Below are 18715 nucleotides of genomic sequence, written 5' to 3'. Positions count from 1 at the left end.
ATCCTTTTTCACATAAAGTAGCAGCTTTAAATAGTTATGTAAATAGAGCACTACAGATTCCTCAAACAACTGAAAACAGGGATAGAGAGTTGAATATTATCAAACAAATTGCCCAAACTCATAATTTTTCTCCAAATTTAGTAGACAAAATAAAAAATAAATTTCTATTACGCAATGCGTTCCAAAATGTCTACATACCACATCAAACAATATTAAGTAATCAGCCAGTAAATAAGTTCATTTCACTTACATACAATGGAGCAGTTTCTTATAAAATCCAACGAGTTCTAATTTCTTTAAATGTTAAGGTTGCCTTTAAATCAAGCAATTCACTAGGTAACTTATTGATTAATAATAAAGACAAAACGGAACCATTATCTTGTAAAGGAATTTATAAGCTTTATTGTGAGTGTGGTTATTTTTATGTAGGTAGAACGAAGCGTAGTTTTAAAACTCGGTTTAGCGAACATGACCGTTAGTCATTATTTGCTAAGCATATTATGGAGACCGGTCACCCATCGAATCTACTAAATAATTACAAGATCTTACATAGAGTTCAGGACAACATAAATCTAAATAATCTTGAATTACTCGAGATAAAAAGATCTCTCAAAAAAGAATATGATAAATCTCTTAATATTCAGATTAACATTCCTGAAACTAATTTAATTATTATTTTATTTGAATAACTCTTCCCTCCCGTTCCGGTTAATTTATTTTAATAAAAACCCCGTTGTTTTCTTAATATAAACTGGTAGAGACATCTGTTTAACAGTTAAAAAAATATATATATATTTTAAGTTACTGTGGGTACCGCTATCTAGTACCCATTCGGTTATATGATATAAAATATAGATTTATTTGTAACGTTCTTTCTTAATTATGAAAACTAGATATAGATGACTCTGTTGGTCAGATTAGTTTGAATGGCGGTTATCATAGTTTTTTAGATCGTTTTGTCTATTGTGTTGTTACGGTGCTTTTTAGATGTTTTAAACCTAAGTGTATTATTTGTTATCTTATGATAAGATTTACTCGTTTAATTTTAACTGTACCGTTCTATATGTGCTTTTGTTTTGACAAATCTCGTTTTTAACAATGTAAGTACGCTTTAAAATTCGTTTTTATTCAGCATTTTACCAATTTTTGATAAGCGTAGTATCTATGTAAATTGTTTCTTTTACTTTTAGTCCTCGACCTGATGATGCGATGATATTGTAATCGCGAAACCGGTCGTCATAATAAAAGGAATTTCTGGTGAAATAATACCTTTACTTTCTACTGTGTTTGCTGGCAAATACCTATTAAAATAAGTGTTAAAACTAAAATAGTGATTCTAAACAACATGCTATGAAAAAAAAATGAGAACAAAAAAAACAAATGGGCAAAGGTAACAAAAATCCTAGGACAATATATGTGCTCTAACCAGCCTTTTAAAAATATTTACAGAATGACAGTCTCTTATGCTTGTTGGTAATCTATTAAAATCTTGTAAGCCTCTCTGTAGGACAGAATTTAACATCTGGTTAGAGTTACACCTATCGATCAGTATAAAATTGTTACAGCTGCGAGATTGATAGTGATAAACATCTCTAAAAACTTCACCTACGAAAAACTCTAGATGCTAAACATAATTTTTTGCTTAACAGACAACATATTTAGAACATTATGCATCATTACGATTGGTGTATTAGTATTACATTTCAAAATAGTTCTCATTGCTCTGTTCTGTACAAGCTGCAACTGTTTAATTTTAAAGTTTGGTAAATTGTATAAAATTGTTCAGCAAAATTCAAGATGCGGAGCTGCAATGCTATTTTACCATAATAGTTTTGTAGCCATTGATAATTGTTTTTTCACTCGTGTAATAAAACCAATTTTTTTGGAAAATTTTCTACTTATGTAATTAGCATGTGCATAAAAATTTAAGTTACAATCAAATATTACTTCCAAACATTTAATTTGACTCTCATGTTCTATCTTTTCATTATTTATCACAATGTTCTTTAACTTAGATGTGCATTAATTTGCTCTTTTTCCCAAATAAACAAAATTTAGATTTTGATGTGTTAAGACAAAGACTATTGCGGCAAAGCCATTTTAATCATTATTAATAATTATTTGCATTTCATTTAGATCCCTCCCGATTAAATAAATTATAGTGTCGTTAGCAAAAAGCTCTATTTTGCAATCACTTATAACATTAACGACATCATTAATATATAACAGAAATAACAGGGGATCTAAACCGGTACTTCTACAAATTAAGACTATCAGGGATTTTTATATTTCGACCAGACCTAGTACTGTTTTTGATATAGCACCTTTGTGTAGAACTTATAATATCAGGAGGCAAACTCAGAAGTACATCATTAGCACTGGTGCCAACCCGTTCATTCTGGGGCTACTTATTATATAAGTCAATATGATTCTTGACAATAAAGGTACTCTTATCATCTAAAACTAAGGTATTGCGATTTTCAGATGAAGAAATCAATTTATATAAAGTAACTTCAAATTAATGCGTATAACATCTTCCCATTCATTTCAATCAATTAAGATCTTGGTCGAAAATATCTACTAATTAATTTACCAGTGTGCCGCTATTCTGACCATAGTACTTGGTATAATATATCTTAACGTCATAAAGAAAATAAGTCTGCGTATTTCATAGTATTTTATTTAATGATTTATATTATTTATTTATTCGTTAATTTTTTTATTGTAATTTCTTAATTGCAAACACGTGAAATTTCCAGCCCTAAATATGACCTACATAAAAGCCGAAACGTCGGCATTTCTTCTAAAATAAAATCAGGTTTATTTGAAGTCCTAAACCTGCGAAGTCATAAACTTCGTCTTCATTTCATACAAAGGACGTTAAACTTTATTAATTTTTAGTTTATTGTAAAATTTGATAAACTTGTCGTCCAATTAGTATCCTGTCTTGCTTGTCAAAAATCCTTGAAGAGATTATTAATATCCACCTTAAAAAACATGTAAAAATAAACAAAATATTACCTGAAACACAATCGGGGTTTCGGGCATACCACGGGTATGCACCGGCTCTTGCTGGTGTTTCTGACGATATTTTTAAATCCATTCACCCAGCAAAATTACATTATTTTAGCATTATTAGATATTACCAAAGCATTCGATACGATCAATTAATCATAAAATAATGTTAGCCATTCTTTATATTGATCTTTGAAATTCTGCAGTTTGCTTTTTTAGGAACTTTTTGGCAGATAGAACACATTCTGTTCGATTAAAATATATTGTATTAAAGAATTTATTATTAAAAACGGCATTCTTTAGGGTTCAACATTATCATTTTTATTATACTCAATTTACACATCTTTTTTGTCAGGAGCTCTGGAAAAATATTCTGCTTATTTTTAAGCTGTTGACACACGGATATATCTAAGTTTTGATTCAGATAACACTATCCAAAGTTGTAGAATTTTGACCTCTGCACTTAATTGTGTGACTTCTTTGTTTTATCTGGGTTCAACAATGCAAATGTAATTTATGAAAAATGCCTTACAACCTGGTAAGAGAATAATACAATTTTTTTAAAATTGCTGTTTTAGGTTTATTTTTGGATTAAGAAGATATTACCATTTATCGAATAAGTTGGTCGAATGCTGGTTGAATATGAAAGAATGACGAGAGTTTTACGCAGCATTTTTCTATAATCGGATCATTCAGTTAAAGTGCCCACCATATTTGTATAATCGTATAGTATTTAAAATTCATGCTAATAATTTAAAACTCATATTGATGTTGGGTTTAAGCGTCAAATTACGCCACCACTCACAGAACTGCTATTTTTGAGCGTAGTTTTTCATTTAATATAGCAAGATTTTTTTAACTTATTACCACAAACATTGATGACTCTCTCTCAGACTGTCTTTAAAAGTAATTACAGAAAATTGATTATTAAAAATCGTCAATTTCATGCTTAGCTATTCTCTTGTATATTCAGGGTGAGTCATTAATATTGCACGAAAATTTAAGGGCGTATTCCTTGGGTGAAAATATTGAAAAAAACTCCGATAAATGTATGCCCGAAAATGCTTCCCTGCGGAGACACAAAGCATTGAAATTTAATTTCAATTTACAATTAACATTTTCAATTTTTCTAAATAATTTAAAAGTAAATGAGAATAAACAAAAGCAAATTAGGATACGCGGGTTTTCTAAGGTGTTAAACTTAGATTTGTTGATAGTTCTGATGTTAGTAATAGAGGGGTAATGAGAGCGTCACGTATTACATTTTGAGTTTTTATAGATACAACAATGAAAGCATTTTATTTATTCAATTTAATTCTTATAAAATCCCTTTGCACTCCAACTTCAATGCAAGTACGTACCAAAAATGCCTGCTGTGTTGTCGATTTGTACGCAACTTACCACTAACGCCACAATTTCTTAATTCTTCAGCATTTTTAATTGGATTACTATAAACTATTTGTTTTAGGTAACCCCGTAGAAAAAAGCCTAAAGAGTTTAAATCGGGAGATTGCGGAGGCCACGGTTGTGAACCTCCGCGGCTAATCCAGCGATTGGGATATTCTCTATCCAAATATTCTCGACGAATTAAGCTAAAGTGCACTGGAGTGTATAAATACATTTGATATCATAGCTCAAAGGGGACTTCTTCTAATAATGCAGGCAGTTCTTTTTCAAGAAAATGTCGATAAACATCTACAGTTAATCGTTCTGGCAAACAAAATGGATCAATCTAGTTACATTCAATAATTCCCTGCAGATATTTGTATGCTCATATGCGATAATTGTGAAAATTCATAAATGTGAATAGTATTTTTGATGAATGAGTAAACTGAGGATTTTCTCCTATTTTTTTGTTCTAGCCATAGACAAAATGCGAGTCTGAGAAAAAATCACTTGCACTCGCTGTAAATGTTACGAATATGAGAGTTCCCTCTTCACTATTCTAGAGACTGTCGATTGACTAATATTTAGTGTTGTAGCAATCTTTCTTGTACTTGTTGTAGGGTTCTCCTCAATTTGGTTTAATACTGCCTCTTCCGCTTCTACAGTTGCAACTGTACGAGGTCGTTCATTTGTAGCAATCAATTTCTTGAACCTGTCATTTTAACTAAATTGCTGATGAAGGCGAATAAACATTGGGGAATCTTTTTTCGTAAATACGCCTTGCTTTATACGCATGGCCGGTTGCAATACCGTACACACAATGCATTTTACATAATGTCTCTGTTACTGTAGTTCAACTGTCAAGTATAGAAACGGCACTGTGAATTTCAATGGGTCACCTACTAGCATTTAACAAACTGGTTTGGGGCTTTTGTAGTTTTAAATAAAATGTTTTTTATTCTTCGATAGCCTTTAATGCAACTACACACACGCACCTCGGTAACAACTCGAGGGATTAAGATTAACAAAAAAAAACTAATTTAAAATAAATCTAACTTTACGTATTTAAAAACTGAAACCCTGATTAAAACGAATGCCGACTTTCAAGAAGAGCAAGAAAACGCGTGCCTTTTCGATTCCTCTAGGACGACTGAACTCATTTTTTCGATATTTATTTTTCGCGACCGTCCGTTCATCCCTAGAATTACTTATTATTTTTTTCGGTTTATTAAGACGTCCACATAACTTTTTAGTTGATTTTATTAAGAGTAAGCCTAACATGCCGCCCCCTTGAAAGCTTGTTTTCTAAACCTAACCTAACCATTATAAATATAATCCTAAGATAAACGACTACCTTCTATCGGTAAGACACATACACGTGAGGTAGCCCTTTTAATTACACCACTTGAAACTTTAATAGAAATAACTCTACATTTATTGTCTGTTCCTGGATCACACGACCTTCATTGGCGGCAAGTTTTCTTCTCGCACTATCACCATATCACCTATCTTAATCACACCACGCCACTTGTATCGCTGCTGCAGTTGACCCAAAAACTGTAACTGCCATTTTTTCCAAAACCCTTGGACGAGCTGTGTGAGTAAGTGATACCTTTGTAACCGACTTGGGTTATATTCCGCCATCTATTCTTGAGGTAGGGCATAGAGTGAGCCACCGATTAAAAAATTGCTAGGTGCTAATACTTCTAAGTCCTCCGGACTTTCCGATAATGTAGTTAGTGTTCTAGAATTCAAGCAACATTTAACCTGGGTTATAACTGTAGATAACTCTTCGTATGTTAATTTTTGTTCCCCTATGACCCTTTTCAAAAGATACTTGGCTGTCTTAACGGCCGATTCCCATAGTCCACCAAAATGTGGTAAACGTGGTGAATTTAAAAGTAACCGAAAAAATAATCTGAAAAGGCCTTTTGACGCGTTTCGTCTTGTAAAAATTGATATAATTGCTGAATTTCGTTATTTGCCCCCAAAAAATTCGTAGCATTATCTGAGTATATGTTACTACATGCCCCCCTTCGCGCGATGAATCGCTTAAAACAATTTAAGAATGCTTGAGTCGTCAAATCCTCCACCGGTTCTAGGTGAACTGCTCTTGTAACAAAGAACACAAATACACGTAGGTATGCCTGGACAACTCTGTAGCCTCTACCTGTATTAGCTTTAGTATGAAAAGTTCTTGCGTAATCTACGCCGCTGTTTGTAAATGGTCGGGAAGGTATAACCCTTGCCCGTGGGAGATCGCCCATGATTTGCCGTAAATCGTTAGGTTTTACCCGAAAACAAACTATACAAATTCTCAACATACTTCTAACCGCATGACGACCAGATGTAGGCCAGCATTTTAACCTCTATTGGACAAGAAGTGCCTAAGAACCCGCATGTAGATGTCAATAATGCTGTTGTAGGATAATCAACCTTGTAACCTTATGTTTACCGGGAAGTATGACCGGAAATTTCTGATCATGGCTCACATCAGCCTTACCTAACCTACCACCGACACGCAGCAAACCTTGCCTATCTATAAACGGATTTAACGAAATGAATTTGCTACCTTCATTCACAGGTTTGCCTTTAGAAATAGACCTCAATTCCTTATCAAAAACTTCCAATTGAACCATCTTAACTACAACCACCCAAACTGCCACCAATTCTTCTACCGATAATTGACCACCATCTCTTTTTCCACTATTTACAACCTTAGCATTATGTAGAAAACGTATACAATATGCCATTGCCCGATGTAATCTTGAAAAATTTGAAAACCGTTGGAAAATGTATGAAAAATTTAAAGCTACACGTACTTTATGAATAACTCTTTGATCCGGAATCTCCTTAATAAAAACCCTATTTTCTTGAAGCCATTAGTCCCTACTCTTACTTAGCCACCACCAAGCACCGACCATCCCACCATAACGAATTAAACTTTAAATTTTCGCAATCACAACCCCTTGATACCAAATCTGCTGGATTTTCCTCTGATACAATGTCGCCCCATTTAGCACCTTCTGTCAGATGTTGTATTTTCGCTATCCTATTCGCCACGAAAGTTGTCCAAGTTGATAGTTCCCTGGCAAGCCAGCATAACACAATAGATGAATCAGACCAATAATTGATTTCCGAAGGTTTTAGCTCAGTGGACGGTAATACTGATTGTACTAGCTTAGCCAAGAGCAATGCACCGCAGAGTTCTAACCTTGTGATATCACCTTCAGCGGGGCGACCCGAGACTTGGAACACAGTAAACTTACACGGCAACTGCCATTTGAATTCACTGTCTTGAGGAAAACACATGCACCATAGGCCTTCTGTGATGCATCTCAAAAACCATGCAATTGAATCTCTGTGACATCATTGCAAATAACCTGCCTATCAACCTTAATATCCCTTATTTTCTCAAAGTCCTTTTGTATATCTCTCCATTCTAATAAAAGTTCCTCTAAGACCTTATCGTCCCACCCTAATTTTTCCTTCCAAAGGATCTGTAGTAGATGCTTATTCCTTATAATCAATGGAGCAATTAGTCCTAGTGGATCAAAAACCTGTGCAACTAATGACAAGACTAATCTGGCCTTTAGTAACCTGATCTAGTATACTTCCATAGTCAACCGGACAATCAAAACTTAACACATCGTTCTCTGCATTCCAACGTATACCCAAGGTTGTTGATGTACCGTTATCACCTGAAATATAATGTTCAAGGTTCGAATCCTCGACACTGTTAATCACTTCTGGCTTATTAGACTTCCACTTCCTTAATATAAAACCACCTGAAGCAACCAACTTACTAATTTTATCTTTCAACGCCCGCGCGTTTTCCATATTGTCTGCCCCTGAGAGTAAGTCGTCCATGAAAAAATCCTTTATTATTACCTTTGCTACTACAGAATCCACTGGTGCTGTCTTAGATAATTGCTGAATAGAATTAAATGTGTCTAAAAATGCACACCAATTCTTATATGACCCATAAAATGTGGGTATCTCCATGGGCGGAATGTGTGGTATCTCCGTGAAAGTCGTACTTGTCTTTTAAAAGCTGAAGGACTCGCTTGTGGTTGTATAATGTTCCCTAAATTACTTGATGACGTTCCAAGTAAATCTCACCGACCGACTATATCAAAATAAGTAGAACAGAAGGAATCCCTCTCGCTCTCATTTACACTGTCTTCTACATCTGTATCCAACAGCTCAATTTTTTCTTGAACATTCTTAAATTCAACCCACAGATCATTCGCTTTTGATAGACGTAAAGGAATCTGACATGCCTTGGAAGGATCATATTGCTGGGTAAATTTTTCAAAACGCTTTAAGTTTGCCTTAATAATACCCCTTTTCTTTCTTAATTCAGCCAAAGTACTCAATTTTATTTAATAACCTTTCAACTTTTATTTAATCTACCTTATGATCTTGACCCAAAGTATTTCTTTATTAAAAATACGATAAAATTTAACCCTTGTAACCTAGGTGAAAAGTTGTTCGATTTTAGTGTATTTATTGTATTTTATATTACAACCTTACAAGTGTTTTTATATAAAATACCGTACATTAAACAGAACAGGTCCTTAATCCTTGATTTGTACAGGTAACCTTTAACAATTAAGTTCTACGTATAGTACCGCCCTTATAAACTATTTCTATATTTTGCATATTATTTAAACATAAAACACTGTTATGCCTAACCCCTAGAAAATACCTATCGCAAAATTTAAAATAGAACCAACCTGCTCGATCCTTTACCCTACCTCTCACCATTTGTAGAATCCTTTTCACCAATCTCATGAGCCGCCCTTTATTCAATGCGCCGCTACACTGAATCCGATCCGCATCCATAAATAAATTAGGCCTTTATTTTATACTCGGCGAAGGGCAGCGAATGCTAGTAACTTTGCTGTTAACTTTAACCATCTTGCTGTATAATTATTTTCTCATACTACATACGAGAAATCCCTGTCTTTTCTTGAAGTCCGCTTCCGATTAATAACGTTGTTTAGCCAGCTCTAAATCCTAATTGCCTGCTTTTTTTTAAGGAAACATTGCAAACAGGCTTTTGCAGTTTTAAATAAATTTTTTTTATTCTTCGATAGCCTTTAATGCAACTATACACACGCACCTCGAATCAAATCATTTATTTCCATCGACATCATAACAATGTATAGAAATTGTCAATAAAAAACTACAATGCTAATAAAAATAGTATAAAATTACAAAGATATGAAAGGAAACAAATTTAACGTAATTTAGTCAATAAATCTACAGTTAAAGAACTCTGTCAACGAATAAAAAGGACAGTCAGCTAACATAATCCTAAATGCCCTCTTAAAAGTTGGAAAAGTCTTATCTCTCTTTATTGTAATGGGAGATGATTAAAATTTTTGAGAGATGTAATTTTCGGACCATCCTGTACCTGCGACAACCGGGTTAAAGGGATGTATAATTTATCTGTATTTCGAGTTTCATAAAAATTAAGATCTCCAGATCTCATGTAGTTTGAAAGATTTTTATGTACTTGACATGCGCACTCCAAGATATAGATGTTAATTATAGTTAGGATTTTTTCTTTTTTAAAAGTACCACGGCAAGGTTCTCTGAAGGAAAGTCTAAACATCGTACGTACAATGCGCTTTTAATTTATTAGCACTCTCCCAATACTGGAGGAATTACCCCGAGCTAATAAGGCATAGGATAGAGTGGAATGCACTGAGGCATAATAAAAGCTTTTAGGTGTATATGCCTCCACATAGTCTCGAAGTTGCAAGACGGTATATTTGCTGCGGGATAATCTATTGCACACAGATTCCACCTGAGGATCCCACGATAGATGTCTATCAATTACAATTCCCAAGAACTTGCTGGAGTGTTGTTGGATGAGCCTACTTGATGACTGCTCTCTAAGGAGTAAGGTCTGAATCTCTAAGGAGTAAGGTCCTGAATAGCTTGAATTGCAGTGAAAACAATGAAATTGGTTTTCAAACTATTCAAACAACTTTTCAAGACCATTTTTCTGGCACCACCCCGCAATATCAGCTATACACATGGTGGCTTTTGAGTGGATAGACTGATAGTCAGTACCCGAGACAACTGCTGATGTATTGTTGGCAAAAAGTGTTATGTAGCTGTCATTAACCAGGAGAGGCAAGTCATCAGCAAAGTAAAAATCAAATGGGTCCAAGAACACTACCCTGTGGAACCCCAGTGACGACAGTTGCCCAATCAGATATGGTCACCTGACCACTAACTGTCAATCTAACAGCCTGGGTTCTACCTGTCAAATATGGTTCAAGCCATTTATAAGCCGGACCTCTTATACCATAATGAAAGATCTTATTTAATAGTAAAGCATGATTAATGGTATCAAATGCTTTAGTAAGATCAAAAAAGATACCAACAGATTTTAATTTCAATTCAAAATTATTCAATATATTTGTATAAAGAGATATTATGGCATCTGATGTAGAGAGTCCAGACCTGAATCCAAACTGATGACATGACAGTATAGCAAAAGAATCTAAAAATGCAATAAGTCTTTAAAAGATTTTTCAAAGATCTTTGAGAATACAGAGAGGAGAGCAATAGGCCTATAGTTACTCACTTCTGCTGTCTCCCCCTTTTTATGAAGAGGTATGACAACAGCTGATTTTAGCTCTTTAGGAAAATAGCCAAATTGAAACACTTATCTGTGATCTTTCGCACTGATTCTACAAAGAGAGATTTAGAGAGACTCTACAAGAAAATTATTAAATGTATTAGCAATATTGAGGTTGCCAGTAACTTTCTTTCCATTATCAGTAACCAAATTAGGAACACACTTTGTTCCGCGATTTGAAAAGTTCGTGATTGAGTTAATAATTTCCCATGAGGCTCGAGTTATATTGTTAGAAGTAAGCAACTTTGTTGAATTATAGGCTTTTTAGCATTTACGACATTTTCTCTATGTATCTTCAATCTCCTTCTATAGGATGTCAGTAACTCATGGTCATGAACGGTCTTTAGTTTTATTTATTTATTTATTTTTATTTATTTATTTATTTTTCTTAAGGATACAAACAGGTAAACCCACTACAGTATCCACTCATAAATATAGAAGCAAATATAAACTTGCAAACACTAAAGTTAAATACACTTAACAATTGCTAAACCAGAAAAAGACTATTAAATTTTAAATACTAATCTGTAAATACTAATTCCTACACAAAAGACAAAGTCTGGGACACGAATTATAGAAGCTCTCTCTTCAATACACCTCTCAGGTTTTTCTGGGTTTCAAAAAAGAGTATTTCTTGTATTTGTATTTCTGAAAGGTAAATTAAAAAGATCACTAAGTCTTAACTGCCGTGATGGAACATTAAACCTCAACCCCTGCATCAAACATGGACAATCCACTTTATATTCAACAGTTTATGCGAAAATAAAAGGTCTGAAATTTTTCTTCTGTTGTCAAGAGTAAGTATACCAAAATGTTTTCTTATATCACCTAAGTAATTAGTAACAATATTTAAATTATCCCTATAATAAAGACACTTTAAAAATCTGTTCTGCACAGATTCCAATCTATCTTTATAAATTGAGTAAATCGGATTCCAAACAACACACCCAAAATTAAGCTTGCTATAAACAAATGCATAATACAAAAAAATATAGGATCTAGAGGATTTCAAAATTTTAGCCTGCCTGTTAATAAACCCTAACATTTTATACGCACTTAACACTAAGGTATTAATATGTTTATCAAAAAGTAACTTCTCGTCAAAAATGATTCCCAAATCCTTCACATCTTGAGCCCTTTTAAGATCAACATTATTTATATTATAATTAAATTGGATTTTTAATTTATTTTTAGTAAATGAAAGAAACTGACATTTTTCAATATTTAAAAAAAGGCAATTGATCCAACAGTATTCAACAAGGCTTTCTATATCCTCTTGCAGGAGCTGGCAGTCTTCGTGTGATTTTATAGGTCTATAGAATTTAAGATCATCTGCATAAAGCAAAAACTTCGAGTGTTTAAAACATTTAAATATATCATTTATAAATATTATGAAAAAAAGGGGGCCCAAATGAGATCCTTGGGGCACCCCCGACGTTACATTAACTATTTCGGAGTTTACGCCGTTTATGCAGACTGTGAACCTTCGATTTGAGAGGTAAGATTCAACCCATTTTAAAAGAAAACCACCCACCCCTACCAAAGCTAGTTTTTTTAGCAAAATTGAAATGTTAATTTTATCGAAGGCCTTGCTGAAGTCCGTGTAGACGCTATCAACCTGAATACGTTTGTCCATATTTTTCTTTAAAAATTCAAGGTAGGTGAGAAGATTGATGTCCACAGAACGGTTTGCAAAAAACCCATGTTGTTCAAAAATCAGCTGTCCTTTCACCAACTTAAAAAAATATGTATATAAAAGTTTTTCAAATAATTTTGCAAATATACTGAGCTTACTTATTGGACGGTAGTTGGAGATAGTATTTTTTTTGTCCGTTCTTATATATAGGAATTACATTGGAAACCTTCCACCGGAAATTGACCTTGTAAAAGCGATTGATTATATAATTTATATAAAGGATATGAGAGCCCTCTAGAACAATTTTTGACAAATAATGAAGGTATGCCATCAGGGCCTGCACCCTTTTTAGGATGTAGATTTGAATTAAACCTAGATTATCATGTGTCATGTTACTGTTATGGTGATTATTTGATACACTTAGCGCTACAAAAACTGATTTAAAATACTCTGAGAATAAATCGCTAATTTCTTTTGAGGTGGAGGCTTCAATAATATTATATTTCATAACTGAAGGTAAGCCAGAATTTCCCCTCTTAACAGATACAAGTTTCCAGAAAATTTTATTATTTGTTAATATTTCGTCCTCTAAAAAGGATATATAATTGTTAAAATCACGTTTTATTAGCCCTTTAGATCGACTTCTTAAGAGTTTAAATATGTTTAGATCAGATGGGTTTTTATATATTTTCCATTTTTTGTGGAATTTATTTTTTTCCTTAATTACTTTAATAGTAGCTTTTGAAAAATAATGAGGGTAACCACTACTCTGATGGATAAGTGGGACCTTCTCTTTGATTATATCCATTAAAATATTATAAAATTTACTTAGATTTATATCAATATTAACACTAGTAAGAATAGTATCCCAATAAATTTTAGACATTTCATTATTGTTATTTCCTCAAAGTTTGCCTTTTTATAATTAAAAAAACTATGTTTTGGGTTTCTTAAGGATTTAGGAATATCTAGGCAAAACAAAAATTCAAGTGCAGGATGATGGCTATCCTCTTTAACTGCTGGGGCTGAATTTACAATATGACTAATATAGTTTTTATTACAAAGAATTAAATCCAAAATTCTGTTATTATTATTTTTAATAGGATTATATTGCATTGGTCCACTAAATGATAATGTATCTATAAGTTCTGCATGCTCAGCACTTACGGTAATAGGTATCAAAAAAAATCCTCAGTTTTATTTTTCTTTTCTCATGTAACCGAAGAACAGTTCATATCACCACACACCAGAATAGTTGAGGATGAAGTAGCCTCAATTGCTTGCGCTCATTAATTATCAATGGTGTTATCCACTGATGAGACTTTCTGTGATATGGCTTCGATTTGTTTACATAAGGAAAGCTCATATTAAATAAACTGGAGAACGTGTCAAAGAAGTAAGAAAATTTACTTTCAAAATCCAGAGTGTCAATAACTGACATCCAATGTTCTTTGGACAACAAGTTATTAAAATACCTCGGTAACAACTCGAGTGATTAAGATTTCAAATAAATCTAACTTTATACGTATTTAAAAACTGAAACCCCGATGATTCCTCTAGGACGACTGAACTCATTTTTTCGATTTGTTTATTTTTCACGACCGTCCCGTTGATCCCTAGAATTATTTATTCTTTTTGTCGGTTTAATAAGACGTCCACATCATTTTTTAGTTTATTTTATTAAGAGTAACCCTAACACAAACTAATATTTTATTTACTGAAAACGATTACAAAAATGCAACAGTATCAATAGCAAAAACTTAAAGGTAGAGTGTATTTAAATTTTGACAAACAATCGCCTTTTTTTCTTGCATTCTTTGTGACGTACGAAGGATGCACAGATATGTTTTTTATTTTTTATTTTTGTTTATTATTTTTTTATACAAGCATTTTCGGACATTTAGAAAGTTTTTGCAATATTTTGGTTTAAGGAATACGCTCTTAAATTTTCGTGCAATATTAATGACTAACCCTGTATATCGTTTTTTTTTCGCAGTATTTAATTTTTCTTTTTCTTATTTCCCCAAACAACCTAGATTGAGTTTATCAGGGAGAAGTTAATACCTTATAAGTTTTCATATTGTCATTTCTTTTGTAATTTTCTTCATGTATTGGTGTCAAATAAAGACATTTATTATTCTTTGTAATCTAATCGTAAAAGCCTGTTTTTGCTAATAAAGTGTTTGGCATATAGGGAGACCACCCCAGAACCAAAAATCGCGCCTACGAAACCCATACAAATTCCGAGCAAAAAAAACATTTTCGCATCGACAAAACCCACGGAAACCGCCAATATATTCTCACAAAACAGGCCCGAGGTGGGCAACGTATTTGGGCCCCCCAAACTGGAACCTGTAAATATTTTTGCTCAGAAGAGTGATAATTTTGGTATGAAGCAGGATAATAATATATTTGCTATTAACAAAGATCACCCAGGTAAGAAATATAAGTATTATCGAAATATAGGCTTAGCAACTTTTATTTATTTATTTTTTTATTTTTTATAATATTTTAATTATACTTTTTTTTGGAATTAGGCTTATTTCAACCAAAAGACGAAGTAGACGCAACTATTAAAAAAGACAACATATTTGCCACAAATAGTAGCGCAAATAGGCCAAACATACTGAACAACATTTTTGCCCAAAAGTCCGTCCCAGCTAAGGAAACTCATGGTTTTTCCAAAAGTGAACCACAAACATCAAATACCTTTGGAAAGGTAAGACCACAATAGACCTAAAACCTCCTGCCTATACAGTGCTTTCAATTATTTTCAGCAGCCCAATATATTTGCCCAAAAAGACCCCAGACTTCAAGGCAAATCAGTTTTTGGAACCGAACCCCGGGCTTCCAATATTTTCGCTCAAAAACCGACAGAAAGCCCCAAAAAGGGCGGATTCGCTTTTGTTCTTAATAGACCGGCAAACAAACAATCTTCTCAGCCTGTAAATATTTTCGCTTTAAGTGGACAATCCAAGAAAGGTAATAGTATTTTTTTGTGGGGGTATTATAAGAATTCCAGTGCCACAGGAGATGCTAGTAAACAAAAATTAAAAAGTTTTTAAAGAATTGTTTTACGGTTTGTACAGCTTAAACTTTTAAACTTCTTATCGGAAATGAATTTTGAGTATTTCCGCAAGAGTAAAATAATGATTGGACGTTGATGGTATAGTTAGTTCACTCAAACATATACCCTTGTCTCCTATTACTATAAGTCCTATATTTAATTCTGTTTCACTGCCACTGTCATTGTCTAAACTTGTTATTAAGGCTGAACATTGGTATTTATCAAGGTGTAATAATTTTCTAAATCATGTTGTATGGAGTTTTTCCAACTATCGGTTGTAATATTGTTTACTATATTTTTTATTAATTCCACTACAGATGCATTTAATGTTGGGAAAGTATTAATAATAATAATAATAATAATAATAAATATTTTTTTATTTGCATAGAAGAAACAAAAAAAAAATACAAGTTTACAAAATCTAGTAATAAATTTACGCAAATAAAAGGCCTACAAATTCAGAATTCTGCCATGGCAGATTCTGGTCTTTAACATTGGGGCCCCAACTTCATTAAAAAAAATTTCAGTAACGCTCATTAACAGTAACGCTTAACTAATAACTGATTGATTAAATACAGCTTTTTATTTAATTATATACCTAATAAACCTACATATAAAAGTTCTAAATTTGACAGTTTAACATCAAGCAAAACAATACACATTGCAAATACCCAAAAAACAGATTAAATTTTTTGTTAAATAACAAAAAATAGAAAATTATTACAGACAATAAATAAATAAATAAAATGATCCCAATACCAAAAATTGTAATAAATTACTCAAGGAAACAACTATTCAAAAAGTTAAAAAAGAAGAACCTAAATTATATACCCTGCTGATTCATTAGATGTACAATCATCCTATTACAAAAAGTATTACAAGAAATTGATAATCGGTCCAGATCCAAATTTAAAGAATTTGTTTGATAAGCAAAATTGTAAGAAAATGATCGTTTAAATAACTGTGTTTTATGTCTCGGAATGAGAATAGTATTTCTTCTTAAATTTAAATGGTGTACATCATTTCTAAAAGTTATTTTCTGATAGAGATAGGGCGGACTAAGACATATTAAAATTTTATAAAAAAATTTTAAAGAATGAGCAATTATTTCGATTATGCATATTAGGCCATCCAAGTTCGTGAAGTTTATGGGAAATGCGGTTTCTCCTGCGAATGCCAAATATTAGTCGAATGCAAGAGTTTTGGAGCTTTTGCAGTCCACCCCTATCCTCATAATCAAGACACCAGCCATACACTACATCACAGTAATTACATTGTGAAAGGACCAATGAATCACATAAAAGCTTCTTAATATCTTTACTTAAATAGTGTCTATGCAAATAAATTCATTTTAAAGCAAGATATGCCTTTTTAAGAATATTAGACACGTGATGTTTAAAACGAATATTATTATCTACTGTAAGGCCCAAACTCTTACATTTGTCGACAACTGGAATTCTTTCGTCCCCCAATTTAATGTTTATACCATTTAAAATATTATTTACATTAGTTCGATTACCTATGAATATTATAGATGACTTCGAAGGATTTAATTTTAATAAATGCTTTGAAGAAACATCACAAATAGCTTGTAAATCCTGATTAATTTTAAACTCAGCCATTTTAAAATCTCCTGGTTAAAATGAATAATATAACTGCGTGTCGTCTGCGTAAAAATGATGGGCACAATGCTTTAATTGAAGATAAAATCTAGACGTGTAAATGATAAAAAACAAGGGTCCTAAAATACTACCCTGAGGCACACCACTTTCAACTTCCAAAGGATCAGATATTCCGTTATCTATTTTAACACGTTGAATCCGATTATTTAAATAAGAGGCAATTAAATTCATAGCAGCATCAGAAAAACCAATATAATGAAACAAAGACTTAAATAAAATTGAGTGGCTAACGAAATCAAAAGCTTTAGTATAATCCAACAACAACAGAGCAGAAATCTTACGATTATCCCTATAGCCGAAGTACAACTATAATTTGTTTTAAATCCAGATCGCTCAGGTGGTAAAATATCATTATTATTAAGAAAACTACGAATTTGAGAGTCTAGAATGCGTTCGAATATTTTTGAAAACGTTGGTAAAATACTGATAGACCTAAATTGACTAAAATCTGTTGGATTATGCACTTTAGGCAATGGCAACACAAAGGCTTCTTTCCAGCATTTGGGAAAGTAGTTTTTATTAATACACTTGTTAACAATATGTAAAATAAAGAGTATAATAAAAGGACAGCATAGTTGAATTACCGTAATATTAAGATTATCCACCCCGAATGCTTTAGACTTAATACGTAATGTAATTGCAGAAATAGTATTATAATCAGTGGGACGAAAAGAAAACTTATTTAAGGTTGGTAATGCATTCTGATCATAAAAATTAATTAACTCATCACAATTATCAATATTTGTCATTCTTGTACTATCTATAAAATATGAATTAAAATTGTTGGTATTTACAAAAGATTTAGGAATTTGCTTCTGCTTTGATGGCAATATTTTTCTTAGTTCACGCCACTATAAAAAGTCCTTTTTTCCGCTCTAATCGCTGTTGTATAGCTTCTTAGCTGTTTGTAATAATTCCATTTACCTGGCAGTTTAGTTGTTTTAAAATCCTTTAATGCCTTATTTCTTAATTTTTGCAATAGTTTAATATTATCTGTCAGCCACGGAGAATCTTTTTTTTTTCGAACAACTATAGTTTTAATAGGAGCATGCTTGTCGAACAATTTGAGTAAGTTATTGTTTAAAAAATGTATCTTATCATCTATGGATTCGAATTCATATATTAAATGAAATGGAACAGCTTCCAAATCCTCTTGAAAGTTGTTTAGGTTTATATCTTTTAAGGATCTATAAGATACAATGTGCGGTTGTACAATAGACTCCGTGACATTAAATTCATAAAAAACGCCAAAATGGTCAGAAAATGTA

General features: G+C 32.6%; 1 protein-coding gene across 2 annotated transcripts in view; it reads left to right on the top strand.

The window, feature by feature from the left end:
• The window catches only part of LOC126737128 (uncharacterized), an 88260-nt gene that overhangs the window by 48355 nt on the left and 21190 nt on the right, over positions 1–18715 (top strand). Inside the window, exons 12-14 of one of the 2 annotated variants that reach the window (XM_050441877.1) lie at positions 14893–15134; positions 15236–15417; positions 15479–15680. In XM_050441877.1, the coding sequence (XP_050297834.1) occupies positions 14893–15134; positions 15236–15417; positions 15479–15680 (626 nt within the window). Of the gene's footprint in view, positions 1–14892; positions 15135–15235; positions 15418–15475; positions 15681–18715 lie in introns of both variants that reach the window. The other variant, XM_050441876.1, reaches the window with a different exon arrangement.

The sequence above is a fragment of the Anthonomus grandis genome, chromosome 6 (genome assembly GCF_022605725.1).
Source record: "Anthonomus grandis grandis chromosome 6, icAntGran1.3, whole genome shotgun sequence".
NCBI lineage: Eukaryota > Metazoa > Arthropoda > Insecta > Coleoptera > Curculionidae > Anthonomus > Anthonomus grandis.
The sequence above is the reverse complement of the archived record's forward strand: the minus strand, read 5'-3'. Positions and strand labels throughout refer to the sequence as shown.